The sequence below is a fragment of the Silene latifolia genome, chromosome X (genome assembly GCF_048544455.1).
Source record: "Silene latifolia isolate original U9 population chromosome X, ASM4854445v1, whole genome shotgun sequence".
In the NCBI taxonomy this organism is placed as follows: domain Eukaryota; kingdom Viridiplantae; phylum Streptophyta; class Magnoliopsida; order Caryophyllales; family Caryophyllaceae; genus Silene; species Silene latifolia.
The window spans coordinates 261562777-261575225 of NC_133537.1; the positions used below are offsets into that span (position 1 = coordinate 261562777).

General features: G+C 36.2%; 1 protein-coding gene across 1 annotated transcript; it reads left to right on the forward strand.

Moving 5' to 3' along the window:
• The first annotated feature begins 539 nt into the window (after positions 1-539).
• On the forward strand, positions 540-12028 carry LOC141623942 (RAF-like serine/threonine-protein kinase 20). Its single transcript, XM_074440105.1, has 10 exons — positions 540-779; positions 1050-2425; positions 2730-3977; positions 4079-4159; positions 6743-6895; positions 8382-8545; positions 9626-9773; positions 9880-10002; positions 10143-10230; positions 11574-12028. Exons 2-10 carry the CDS (start codon positions 1118-1120, stop codon positions 11762-11764), a joined length of 3504 nt encoding a protein of 1167 aa, XP_074296206.1. The 5' UTR covers positions 540-779; positions 1050-1117; the 3' UTR covers positions 11765-12028.
• The last annotated feature ends 421 nt before the right edge of the window (positions 12029-12449 follow it).

The following is a 12449-nucleotide window of genomic DNA, read 5'->3' on the forward strand; positions in this document are numbered from 1 at the left end:
GCAACGAGAAAATTAACGGTATTAATGTGGCAGTAGTGACAGTTATAATAATGATAGTGGGAGTAGTGAATGTAACAACGAATGTAGTGAAAGTAACACTGGTAACAAACTAACAATGAGAAAAAATATGAACAATTAAATAACCAATCGACTCAAGGAAATATTTTATTTATTTAAATATAGGCCGGATAAAATTAATGAATTTAACAGAAAAAAATAGAGGAATTAGTAAAAGAAACAATAGTAACCACGGGAGTAGTGAATGTAATGATATTAACAAAGAATGTCGTGAAAATAATAATATTAATAGCGGGGTAGTGAACGTGTCTCATAATTTAAAAATAAATTTTACATTTTATCATAATTACAAGATATATCATAGAAAAATATATTATTATTAATAAACGTGTAAGTTAGACAACTTCAACATAGTTTATTTCATTGAAAATAAAATTTAAATGTAAATAGAAGTAGCCCGGGCGAGGCCGGGCACCAAACCTAGTAGGTAAAATCCGTTACCCACCCCCCGATAAAAAAATGGAATTGAATTGACACGCTAGAAGCACATGCGAGGGGAAGCCGGAAAGTCATAGTCTTATAGAATAGAATCATAAAGAGTTGATTACTATTCACTATTCAGTATCCCATCCTATTTTATCATCCATCATCTTTCCTCATTCATTCTTCTTCTTAATCAACCACTCCTTCCCATAAACTCCACTGCTAATTAATAATACTCCCTACCAATTTATTACGGATCCCCCTTCTGCTTAATTACTGTGAGTTTTTCATTTACTTTTGCATTTACTGTTTTTAATTTCTTTTGGAATGCCAGCTGAAAGAACCCTACTGGGATTTCACTTGTTTTTATTGAGTAAATAAATAAAAAAGTGTGTTTTTTCATAGGATTAAGAAGCTTGTGTGTTTCATTTGGTGTTTGTTTTTACCGGGTTTGATTAATTTTGGGTAAAGGTTGAATCTTTATGTTTGTTTACTTAATTAGAAAGATTGGTTGGTTGTATTATTGAGTCAGTTGTGATCTGTTACAGTCTCTGTGGTACAATGCTGTGACGGACGGCGAATGGATATGGATATGTTATGGTAGGAGAAGTGCTCAATGGATCATCCCAATGAATATAATCAATATTACAACAATTACATCCCACCCGGAAATGAACAACTTCACCCCGTCTCTGAGAGGTTTATGCAGGACGCTACTAACTGCATAAATATGAACATCAGACCTCCTGAGGGTATTCCGTCACAAGTTAAGCCAGTTCATAATTTTTCTATACAGACGGGAGAGGAGTTTGCGCTTGAGTTTATGAGAGATCGGGCTCTTCCTCGCAAACCTGTCGTCCCCAAGCCTGTCAATGATCCACACAATGCCCCTGGTTATATGGATCTCAAGGGTATCTTAGGCATAACTCGTACAGAATCTGAGTCTGGCTCTGATATATCTATGCTTACAATGGTTGACAAACCTCCAAAAGAGCTTGAAAGGAAAAACTTATATGGGCATGAAGCTAAAAGTAACCATGGATCAGTACAGTCGATGCGTCAGAACTCTTCTGTATATGGAAGCAGCAGGGCTTTTCATGGTTATGCATCGTCCACAACCTCTGACGGCTTTTCAACCAAATTAAAAGTTCTATGCAGTTTCGGAGGTAAAGTTTTACCGCGGCCAAGTGATGGGAAGCTCAGGTATGCTGGAGGAGAAACGCGCATTATTAGGATAAGTAAGGATATTTCCTGGCAAGAACTTAAACAGAAAACATCCGAATTATTAGACGGCCCCCACACTATCAAATATCAACTTCCGGGGGAAGAACTTGATGCCCTTGTTTCCGTGTCTAGTGATGAAGATTTGCAAAACATGATGGAAGAATGTAATGTCCTAGGAGATGGAGAAGGCTCAAACAAACTCCGTTTATTTTTGTTTACGTCGAGTGACTTGGAGGAAGCCCACTATAGTTTGAGTGGAGGCGATGTTGATTCGGAGTTTCAATATGTTGTTGCTGTCAATTGCATGAACATGGGGGTTAGAAACCGTTCAGGCATGCACGACTTAGCGAGCTCTTCAGCAAATGATTTGGATGCTTTAACAAGACAGAATACTAGCAAGGATATTGCTAATATAGCAGCAGGATCAATTGCGGCCGGCAGTTCATCTCTCCCGGGGGGGCTAATTTCATCAGTAGGGGTACAATCCTCTCAGCCAATTCTACCGGGTTCTGGCAACATTTACCTTCCCCATCCTCATCCTTTTCAAGGACAGATCATTCCAAATGAGGAATCCAAAGGGTATCAACAACTTGCTGGTAATGATGTTCATCCCTCGGAGCAGCTGCCTCGTGAAGAAAATATTGCTGCCACATCATTGCCTGGTGTATCAACACAGCACAAGAAAACAACAGAAGATCAGGTATGTCAAAATTAAATGTTTCTTTTACCTAAGGTAATTTGGTTTGTCACTTGATCTTAGAATCAGTCATCATGTCCTGATCGCGGTTGCTGCGGCATATACTGCTCACAAATGGATGTTATGGTAACCTTCAAAACCTTGATAAAACGGTCACGATAAGGTGTCACCGCCCATATTTAAAATCATGTTTATTACTTCAACAATGCTGAAAACAGGAAATGATGGATAATGGTTTTTGTTTTTACTTAACACGCTAAGCATTAAATCAAAAGCCAGTTTTAAAGTTCTGACAATGTTCTTGCAGCCCTATCTTGCTGATGGAAAGAGTATTCTTCCTACTGAAGAAGCATCTGGGACCACTTATAATATTACGTCAGTGAAAGATTATCAAGAATTGCCTCCAAAGGCTGGAAAGAGGCGCCAGGAACGAGTAATATCCTTGGCTTCTGATCCTCTGCTTGTACCACGAGGTTCAGATGCAAAGAACCCTGAAAATGCCAACCCTTTTGACAATCCCGGCCCTCATGAACATGCTCACTCTGAACCTAATTCATTTGATATAAACCATGATGAGCTTCCTGCCCCTCCTAGGCCTTATTTATCAATGAATATTCCCAGGGAACAAGGAGAGCTACTGAACAGGCTGACAAAGTCTGATGACTCCCTAAACTCTCAGTTCCTCATGTCTCATTCACGTTCTTCAGCAGGACAACCAGAAAACAATGTGCCTACTCAGCCAGCCTTATCTAATGGCCCTAAATTACTTGAGGACGAAGATTTTAATTTCTCGGTAGACAGGGACAATGTGCCAAAGCAAGCTACTTCAAGTCTTGATGATCAGAAAGACTCACTTGATGATAGCCAACCCGTTGAACGCAACTCAGAAACTACTCACCAAAATGATGAGCCTAAGAGACAAATGGTTGGTGGATTAGTTGAAGCTGGAAATTCCCTTATGGATGTTACCCAACAGTCTCATGGCAAACAACAAGATCATGCTTCTACACTCCCTGGGTTCAATTGGGGTGATAATGTCAGCCAAACAACTACTAGTACTGATACTCGGGTTACCAGACCTGATATCCTTATTGATATAAATGACCGCTTTCCACGAGATCTGCTAACAGACATATTCTCAAAAGCTATCCTGTCCGAGGAGTCCTCTAGTTTTCACCCTCTGCAGCAAGATGGGCCTGGTTTGAGCATGAACATTGAGAATCATGATCCAAAACACTGGTCTTTCTTTCAGAATCTGGCCAAAGATGATTTCCGTAAAGATGTATCTTTGATTGATCAAGATCATCCTGGCTATTCATCTGGGCTGACCGGAGAAACTACAGGGGCCTACCAATTCACTACGTTAACAACAGATGAAATTCCCTCCAGTCATGTTGGGCCCCGCATTTTTGTTGAATACAGTGAAAGAGAATTACCCGGTGCTGTTGCAGCTAATCCTGTGGCTTCTACTTTAGACTATAATCCATCCATGCATGCAAAATACAGTGAAGTCCTCCAATTTGATGGTATTGGTGGTGCGCTCTCAAACTATGAGGTAATTCTATCGAACAGGTGTTGGAATCTTGGAAATCATTTTTCCAAACTGCATTCTGAGATGTATTAATTCCAATATTCAACATTAATTTTGTTTATTAGGATGCAAAACAAGACATAAAGCATGTTGGTCTGCCTCCTCTGGATGCTACTCGTGTGGACTTCGATATTACTACCTTGCAGGTATGAGTCATGCAAATTACATGCACTGCATCCACATCACTTGATTCCTTACATATTAAATTTTCTGACATTTCACTTAATTCTTTACCTTTCCTATCTTAGCAAGTTTTAAGTCATAAAGTTTCAAATATACACTCGTATACTTATCCCTAACCCATCTTCCCCGTCCTTCCTAGCCTTTAACGGCCACCAACAACCCACCACCATCTGCCACGATCCGCAGACCCTTAGATGACAACTTATCACTACCAACTTGCCGTCCAGGCGTCCATTGCCCAGTCCCAGATCACCCACCGATGCACAACAATCACCATGGAACTACTGTTAGCCTAACTTGACCCTGCTCCAAGCCACAGAAATTGACCCCAACCAAAAACCATCACCTAATGTTGTCATTCCCAATAGTGCAAGGTGCGGTTAAGGTGAGTCTGGTGGGGTGTTAGCCTAATTTCTCTCTTTTCTTGGTTTTTGGTCAAAAAGCAAATGTAAAGAATAATGTTGAATGGAGGGAGTAATTGTATGTTATGAGGGATAGTTTAATGATATTTACTACGGAGTATTAGAGATGCTTACTGACAAATTTTTCCTCCTAAATTTTGTGGTTAGTATAAGACTATAAAGTTTCTTTGTAATAAGATGTTAGATGAATATCTATAAGTTTGTTGCTTAATAGAAAGTAGAAACTTTTATAAACCTAGCCATACCTACTCATTTTTCATTGCTGTATTTCTTGCAATATCTCCGCCCTTTTCATTTTGATTATTCTAACACCAGACTCTAGATCAGTTTTTGTTATTACCATTAGGGCTTATGTAAACAAGACTAGTCTTTGGTCTCCTTGTCGTCCATCAATGTGAGCTGGGATACCTGCTTTATAGAATTATAGGTAGAGGCTCAAGGTGTTACCAACCCTCCTGCAGCGTATTTTTGTGTTATAGAAGGACATTTTTCTGCACTTGACCCCTATAGCTTGGACTACCAACCCCAGTTTTGGTAAAATGAAGCTCTTCAAGTTAATGGTAGATCTCTGTGAATATTCTCATCATAACTAATCGCTGGGACACTGAGTGGCCTAAGATTTCTTCTTTCAAGTCCAACTCTGCAGAAGAACTCGTGCCTTCACAGATAGATATATCTTGATCAGATCTTACAGCAAAACTGAGAAGACTCAAAGTTTGTGCTTAGACTAGACTTGACAAAAATTATCCGACCCAAATTGAAATCCAAACCCAACCGAACCCACAACCCTGCACACCTCAAAGTGCAAAAATATAAAAAGGAAAAGTGATGAAACATAATACAAAAACCAAGGTAAACTTAGAGGTTTTAAAAAATCGAAATCCGGATTTCTTTTATAGAAACTTAGAATTTAAATCGAGAATAAAGATTAAAACGATTTTGAAAACCAAGGTAAAACTTAAGGGTCCGGAATACCTTGAAAGTGAACCAAGTATTAATATATAAGAAAGTTGTTGGTAAAGGGTGTAAGTACTAAGTAGGAGTTTTGATTGATAATCGTGGAAAAAATGTCTTTTTATTTGCTCAAAACCTAACTTATGGTAGGAGGTTTGTTGGAAATTTCATGTAAGTACTAAGTAGGAGTTTTGAAGAAGATTTTCTTTTAAAGTATAATATTAAATACGGTTTATCAATGAAAACTCAAACTTATATAAATATGGCTCGAAGTGACCCAAAGCTCCGAATTACCCTGCCCAAAAATGCCTGTTCTGAAAAATGTCCGATAACAACTAACGTAGAATGACCCGACCCAAAAGTGACCTGATCCACTTGCCATTTGTGAGGTCTAGCTTAACCATGTTTATTGGTGCTTCCAAGAAGAAGTGGCAGGAGTAGGATGAGTTCTACTCTCGGTAGTTAACATCAACTGGGAAAGCAACCCCAAAGAATTGACATTGGGACATCCCTTGCTCCAATTTGCTGAGCCAAAAGAATAGTGCAAAGACACTTCACAAGATGAGAAGGAGAAAATTTCAGCCGCAAAAAGGTTTTATGAAGAAGGAATTAGAATGTAAAGCAGAACACTTAGGAAGGTTCAAAAGGATTGGGATGGAAAAAAAAATTACAGAAAGGGGACAAAAAGGAACATCGTTGAAGAATGAAGTTGAAATTAGTCAACTTTTCTGCATCTTAAGACTTAACTATTTCATAAGTAAAAATATGCCAAAATTGGTTGGATGTATTAGATTAATTTCAATACACATTCACCTGATGTGAATTGCAAATAAGCTCAATAATCTAATCATTTTGTATGAGAGAGAGGATATGGAATTTAAAATACGAGACTTGATGACCTAGGGTCCCAAATAATGTTTGGAAAAACTAAATTGGTAGAATTTATGTAAATTGTACAGCATAGGGAATGTAATGAATTTTGGTAACACTGGTTCAGAAGGGCACCAATAAAATAGTATTAGCATTGAAGACTTGACCTGAAGTATGTGCTTTCTCATTTGATACATCTCACTCCATATTGCATGCATTCCCTTTTTATGCTCTACATACTGAAAGTTTTCCTTGTATATGGCTTTTCTGTCTTAGACTTTTAACATGACCTGGGTGCAGATTATAAAAAATGAAGATCTTGAGGAGCTTAGGGAACTGGGTTCTGGAACTTTTGGCACTGTATATCATGGAAAATGGAGGGGAACAGATGTTGCTATCAAGCGAATAAAGAAAAGTTGTTTCACTGGCCGATCGTCTGAACAAGAAAGATTGGTAAGCGCTAAGCATAAGTTATTATCTACTTTTGGACTGATTACGCTTTGTTTCCCGATAGTAATCGTCATATAATTGTGTCTGCGAGAATGCAATCTATATTATCTCTTCACCCTTTGAATCAGGGTTATTTAATTCGCTCACCTAGAGTGCGAATTGCGAATTAATACGCGCGTATCAATTCGCAATACGTTTTCGAATTAATTCACACTAATTCGCGAATTATATATATTAAAATCAGCGAATTATAAAAGTTCGATTTGTGTATTAAAAACTAGAAATTCAATATGAATTCGCCTATTTTAGGGAGTCTTTTAGTCTTTACCCTTTAAAATTCTAGACATTTCCTTTGGGAATATTGAGTAACGATTAATAGTCATAAACAGCTACCCAAATTTTATAATAAGACGGTCTTACGACGGTCTCACACTATGAGTCGATCTATTTTCAAAAGCAAGTATATTATAAAATACTAAAACAAAAAATTAATTATACGAAAATATCCTAATTTAGAATGTAATTATGAACTCTTATAAGCGTATCAGTAATTACGAATTCGCGAATTGCTTTTTTTTGTAATACTTTGCGTATTGAATTCCCTATTTTGAGCGAATTACGAATTCGAATTATGCGTATTATGAATTCGGTAGCCCTGCTTTCAATTGCGTTCTATGTGCCAGTTGATCTTTGAAGAATGATTGAAAGAGTAATTTCTAAACATTGACATTTACTCAGATCTAGATATCATCCACCGTCCCTGGCAAACATAATAAAGGTTTTTGCTATTGGTACTTGGTAAGGTCTTGGAAGTTATGCTACCCACACGGGTAAATCGAGATGTATTTCTCGCAATGTCTCAAATATTAAGACTTAGGGACTCTGTCTTAAAATGAGGATATGAGTATGGGTACACGCCTCGACGGAAAAAAATTAATTAAAAGTACGAATTGCTTACAGTTATTATAGTGAAATAAAGACATGTTTGGGACAATGGGAAATAAGGCTTAAATATAGTCAAAAGGCATACTGTATGCTTTTAAATACTGTTCTCTTCCTCTATAATTTGCATGCAAGCTCTTTCCTTTCTATCTCCACTACGAAGTGTCATAAAGATAAATTTTCGGGTACAAATTGATACCCATATCCTTTAGCATCTCCCCAGATTTGAAGAGTCCACGTTTGGGATTATTAGTTGAAACAAGTAGATGCTGGATTGCAGGGTACTAGAATGTGTATTTATGTCTATATAGTAATGTAATCATATATTGTGGTTCTCTATATTTTTTTCTTAATTTGTGAGTATTTTCTAAAATGACATAAAACAAAACGGAAGGGAATATATCTTCTCAAAAAAAAAGATACAAAAAGAAAATAATGTTTAAAATTGAGGTACTAAATGGATTTTAGCAATTCTTCATGAGCTTTTTTTCTTCACTAAGCTAGATGCTAGATATTCCATGCTGATTTACATTTTTAATTATCGTAGACTGCGGAGTTTTGGCATGAAGCTGAAATTCTCTCAAAGCTTCACCATCCAAATGTGGTGGCATTTTATGGTGTTGTGCAAGATGGACCTGGAGGAACTTTAGCAACAGTTGCAGAATTTATGGTTGATGGTTCTTTGAGGCATGTCTTACTCAGGAAAGACAGGTAATTTAAAGTTAATTTACCTTTTTAATTTGGGAACTAGTGTAGATACCACACAATGCATGTATATATAGAGGTTTTACTTTTTAGTATATTATTTATATATATTTTGAATTGACTCGTCATTAGTTTGTCATACACTTCATTGTATTTTGATATGAGATAAAAATAGAAAATTGAACTGTGAACATCAAGACAATTTAGTAAAGTTATAAAATGTGTACTTTAATGAAAACATTTTTTGTTCCATAAAACCAATGACTTCAATTTATAAATTTTCTCAAATTATTTTAATGAATTTATTTTTTTGTGATGGAGCTAATAATATCAGTTTATAGTTTGTTTTATACGAAGTATGTGTCAAGTCATTCTCTAATTATACCAGATTTATCTTATTTAATTAAAAGATTATAATTTAGATTCGGAAATTTACATTTTATTAAATTATACCAGATTTACCTTATTTAATTAAAAGATTATAATTTAGATTTTAATGAAAATATTATAATTTGATTAAAATATTATATTATGAGGAAATGATAATAATTTAATGAAAGAAGTCTTTTTGTTTACTTATTTAGCTAGATGCTTTTTGGAGGGAAAACTTTGGAGAATTGTTATTCTTTAGTATATAGGGGGATGACAGATTCTAATTTTCTATGTCTATTTAAATGTATATAGTCTGCTGAGGAGAAGTACTCACCGGTATCAAGTACATGAGTTAGAATATTGGACATTGCCATAGGATTTTACAACTCAAATTACCATAATTAACCTTGAAACTTCTTGCAATTTGAAGACAACTTTTTCATGTTCTCGTCGCATTTGCATGTGTGAGTGAGCTTAATATAACTTATTAAAATTGTGCTATGTTGAATATTCAATTTCATTTTCTGCACACTTAATGTGTTTCAATTTTTGGTGCTGTTTGTTGCTTCCCACATTCGACTTCTATATTAATTACTGATGTTTTATGCTTCCTCTTCAGATGATTATGGTTATTATTGTTTGTCTTTAATTTTCTGTAAGTGGTCTCACCAATCTCGTTCACAAATTCTTCTTTTGCTGTGAATTAATATTTAGACATCTCGACCGTCGCAAACGTCTGATAATTGCCATGGATGCTGCATTTGGAATGGAATATTTGCATTCAAAAAATATTGTGCACTTCGATTTGAAGTGTGACAATTTGCTTGTAAATTTGAAAGATCCTTCACGTCCTATTTGCAAGGTAATTCTTTTTTTGTACAGTAAGTGTCTTTTTTTTTTTTTGCTGAATTATAGTTTACTTTCTATAGTTATGTCTTTTAGTTTATTTAATGATATTGTATTTTTAGGTTGGTGATTTTGGTCTATCAAAAATAAAGAGAAACACACTGGTTTCGGGTGGTGTAAGAGGAACGCTACCATGGATGGCACCTGAGCTCCTAAATGGAAGTAGCAGTAAAGTTTCTGAGAAGGTAATGTTGTGCCTATATTCTCAGTCTAAAGTGATTTTTATATAGTGAGTAGAGCGTGTCGGGGCTTCCTCACATGCTTGCACTACACTCTGCTCGCACTTGACTTAGTATGTGGTGATTGACCGTGTTGGAGTTTTCAGGTCGATGTATTCTCATTTGGCATAGTACTATGGGAGATCCTTACTGGGGAAGAACCATATGCCAACATGCATTATGGTGCCATAATAGGTATGACTTGATATTTTCTAAGCTTCAATCTTGTACTGATATGTATAAAGTATATAATATAGAACTGAAAAGACAGACCAGAACCGAGACATCTGAATCTATATTTACACTAATAATTAGTAACATGATTTTGACCCGATACCCAACATCAAATCGGATCCAAACTGAATTAGTTTGACTTATATTAGCTGTCCGCTTCTTATGAACACATTGGCAACCAACCCGGAATTGACTTGACCCGGACTATTGGCTGTACGCTTCTTATGAACACATTGACAACCGACCTGAAATTGACTTGACCCGCACCGACGCCTGAAATATATCTATCCAAATTAGGCCCAAACAGAAAGAAACTTGATCCCATATTGCCAGGTCTTGTATAATATATGTCAATCCTCTAGGAGATGGCGAATTGCCTATAGTATAACCTTTTCCAACAAACCGAATCATGGGCTGTCTTCATTGTAACCAGGGCTGTCAATATTTAACCAAATAACATTAAGACAGCCTTTGCCCTTGAATAAAAACATTTGATTTACCTACTTACCTTTCTTCTAGTTATTCTGGGTAAATCATGACTCCTAGATAGTCAGTGGACAGTAAATTCATGTGTTTCTTGTCCATTAAGGGATTGTTTTGATGCAATTTTAGGAGGGGAGAGGGATGGAGGTGAGGGATAATGAAGGTATTATTTTACCTTTTGAAAACTTTCTTAGGTTGGAAGGATATTATTTTACCTTTTGAAAACTTTCTTTAGTTGCAAGTGTGGTCAGAAGCAACCTCTCATACAATAAATGATACTCCCTCCGTCCCGGTCAATTGTTGTCCTTTCGTTTTGGCACAAAGACCAAGGAAAGAGGAATAGGCCAATAACTAAATGACATGTGGAACAAATTGAATGGGAATGATCAAATTACTCATTAAGTTCATTCTTAAAATAGAAAGGACAACAAATGACTGAAACACCCAAAATGGAAAAGGACAACAAATGACCGGGACAGAGGGAGTATTACTCTGTGTACAGTGTACATCCCAGTGATGAAATAACATTAATTCACCTGAAATTCGAAGAATTTACATATAGAGATACTGCATGATCCTTACTGTTTCCGATCTAGGTATCAATGAGATGGAGTTTCTATGTTATTGAGTTTGTAATTAAGCATTGTATGACTCCTTCCAGGAAAAAAAAGGATTGTACTGAAAGTTCATTTGCCTATTTTACTCCGTATTAGATATAGAAAGGAGTCAATTATTTTGGAAGGGATCAAAAAAAAAAAAAAAAAAAATGTTGTGATCATTGCCTAGCTGTCTTGTAACTAAGCTTTGATCTCACAATGCAGGGGGAATAGTGAACAACACATTGAGGCCCCCTATTCCTAGTTTCTGTGACGCTGAGTGGAGAACCCTGATGGAGCAGTGCTGGGCTCCAAATCCTGGTGCTCGACCGTCGTTCACGGAGATTGCTGGTCGGTTGCGTACTATGGCTGCCGCCTGCCCAACAAAGGTCCAAGCCCAAAAGCCATCGCACTGATCACCCATTTGCCAAGTTTGCAAGCCAGTTGTTTGAATGTGTTTTAAGTAATTATATTGTGCTTCTCATAGTAACGGATGTCGATGAATGAAATTTCTGAAGCAGGAGCTGCATTGGTGTCGTAATATAATATTTTACCCTTGATATACTTTGCCATTCATGTTATCATGATTTATTTTGTACATGAGTGTGTGGTAATAGCTGTTTTTACTTGAAAAACCTATGATTCCGCTGGAGTTGGAGAGATATTTACTCCATAGAAAATGGCAGTTTATACGATGCAGTTTTTTTTTTTTTTTTTTTTTTTTTTTTTTTTTTTTTTTTTTTTTTGGTGCAGTAGTAAAGGTAAGCTTTACTTGCAGCATTGTAAATTTTTTGACTCGGGAAACATCATCACTAAAACAAAAGGATAAAACATGAATCGGGTTAACCGTAACAACAGATTTGTCAAATAGAAAGTCAACTAAAAGGTGTTTGGGATGATAAATTTTCTCAACTTCTGGACTTTAGCTCGGATCAGTATTTGTGAGGAAAAATTTAACTTATATTTTTTCCATTCAACTTCACTTTACCACTTTATTTTATCACGTTTATTAACGCGTGTTTTATGCGGTAATATCGTTAGCTATGTATTTGCAAAAATTATAAAAATTAAATATTTTTAATGTACTCGTAAAGATAAATC

Coding starts and splice junctions, on each gene's coding strand:
- LOC141623942 (XM_074440105.1), top strand. CDS start 1,118: ATGGATCATCCCAATGAATATAATCAATATTACAACAATTACATCCCA. Junction 4,160..6,742: donor TCGATATTACTACCTTGCAG/GTATGAGTCATG, acceptor ACCTGGGTGCAG/ATTATAAAAAATGAAGATCT. Junction 10,003..10,142: donor GCAGTAAAGTTTCTGAGAAG/GTAATGTTGTGC, acceptor TGGAGTTTTCAG/GTCGATGTATTCTCATTTGG.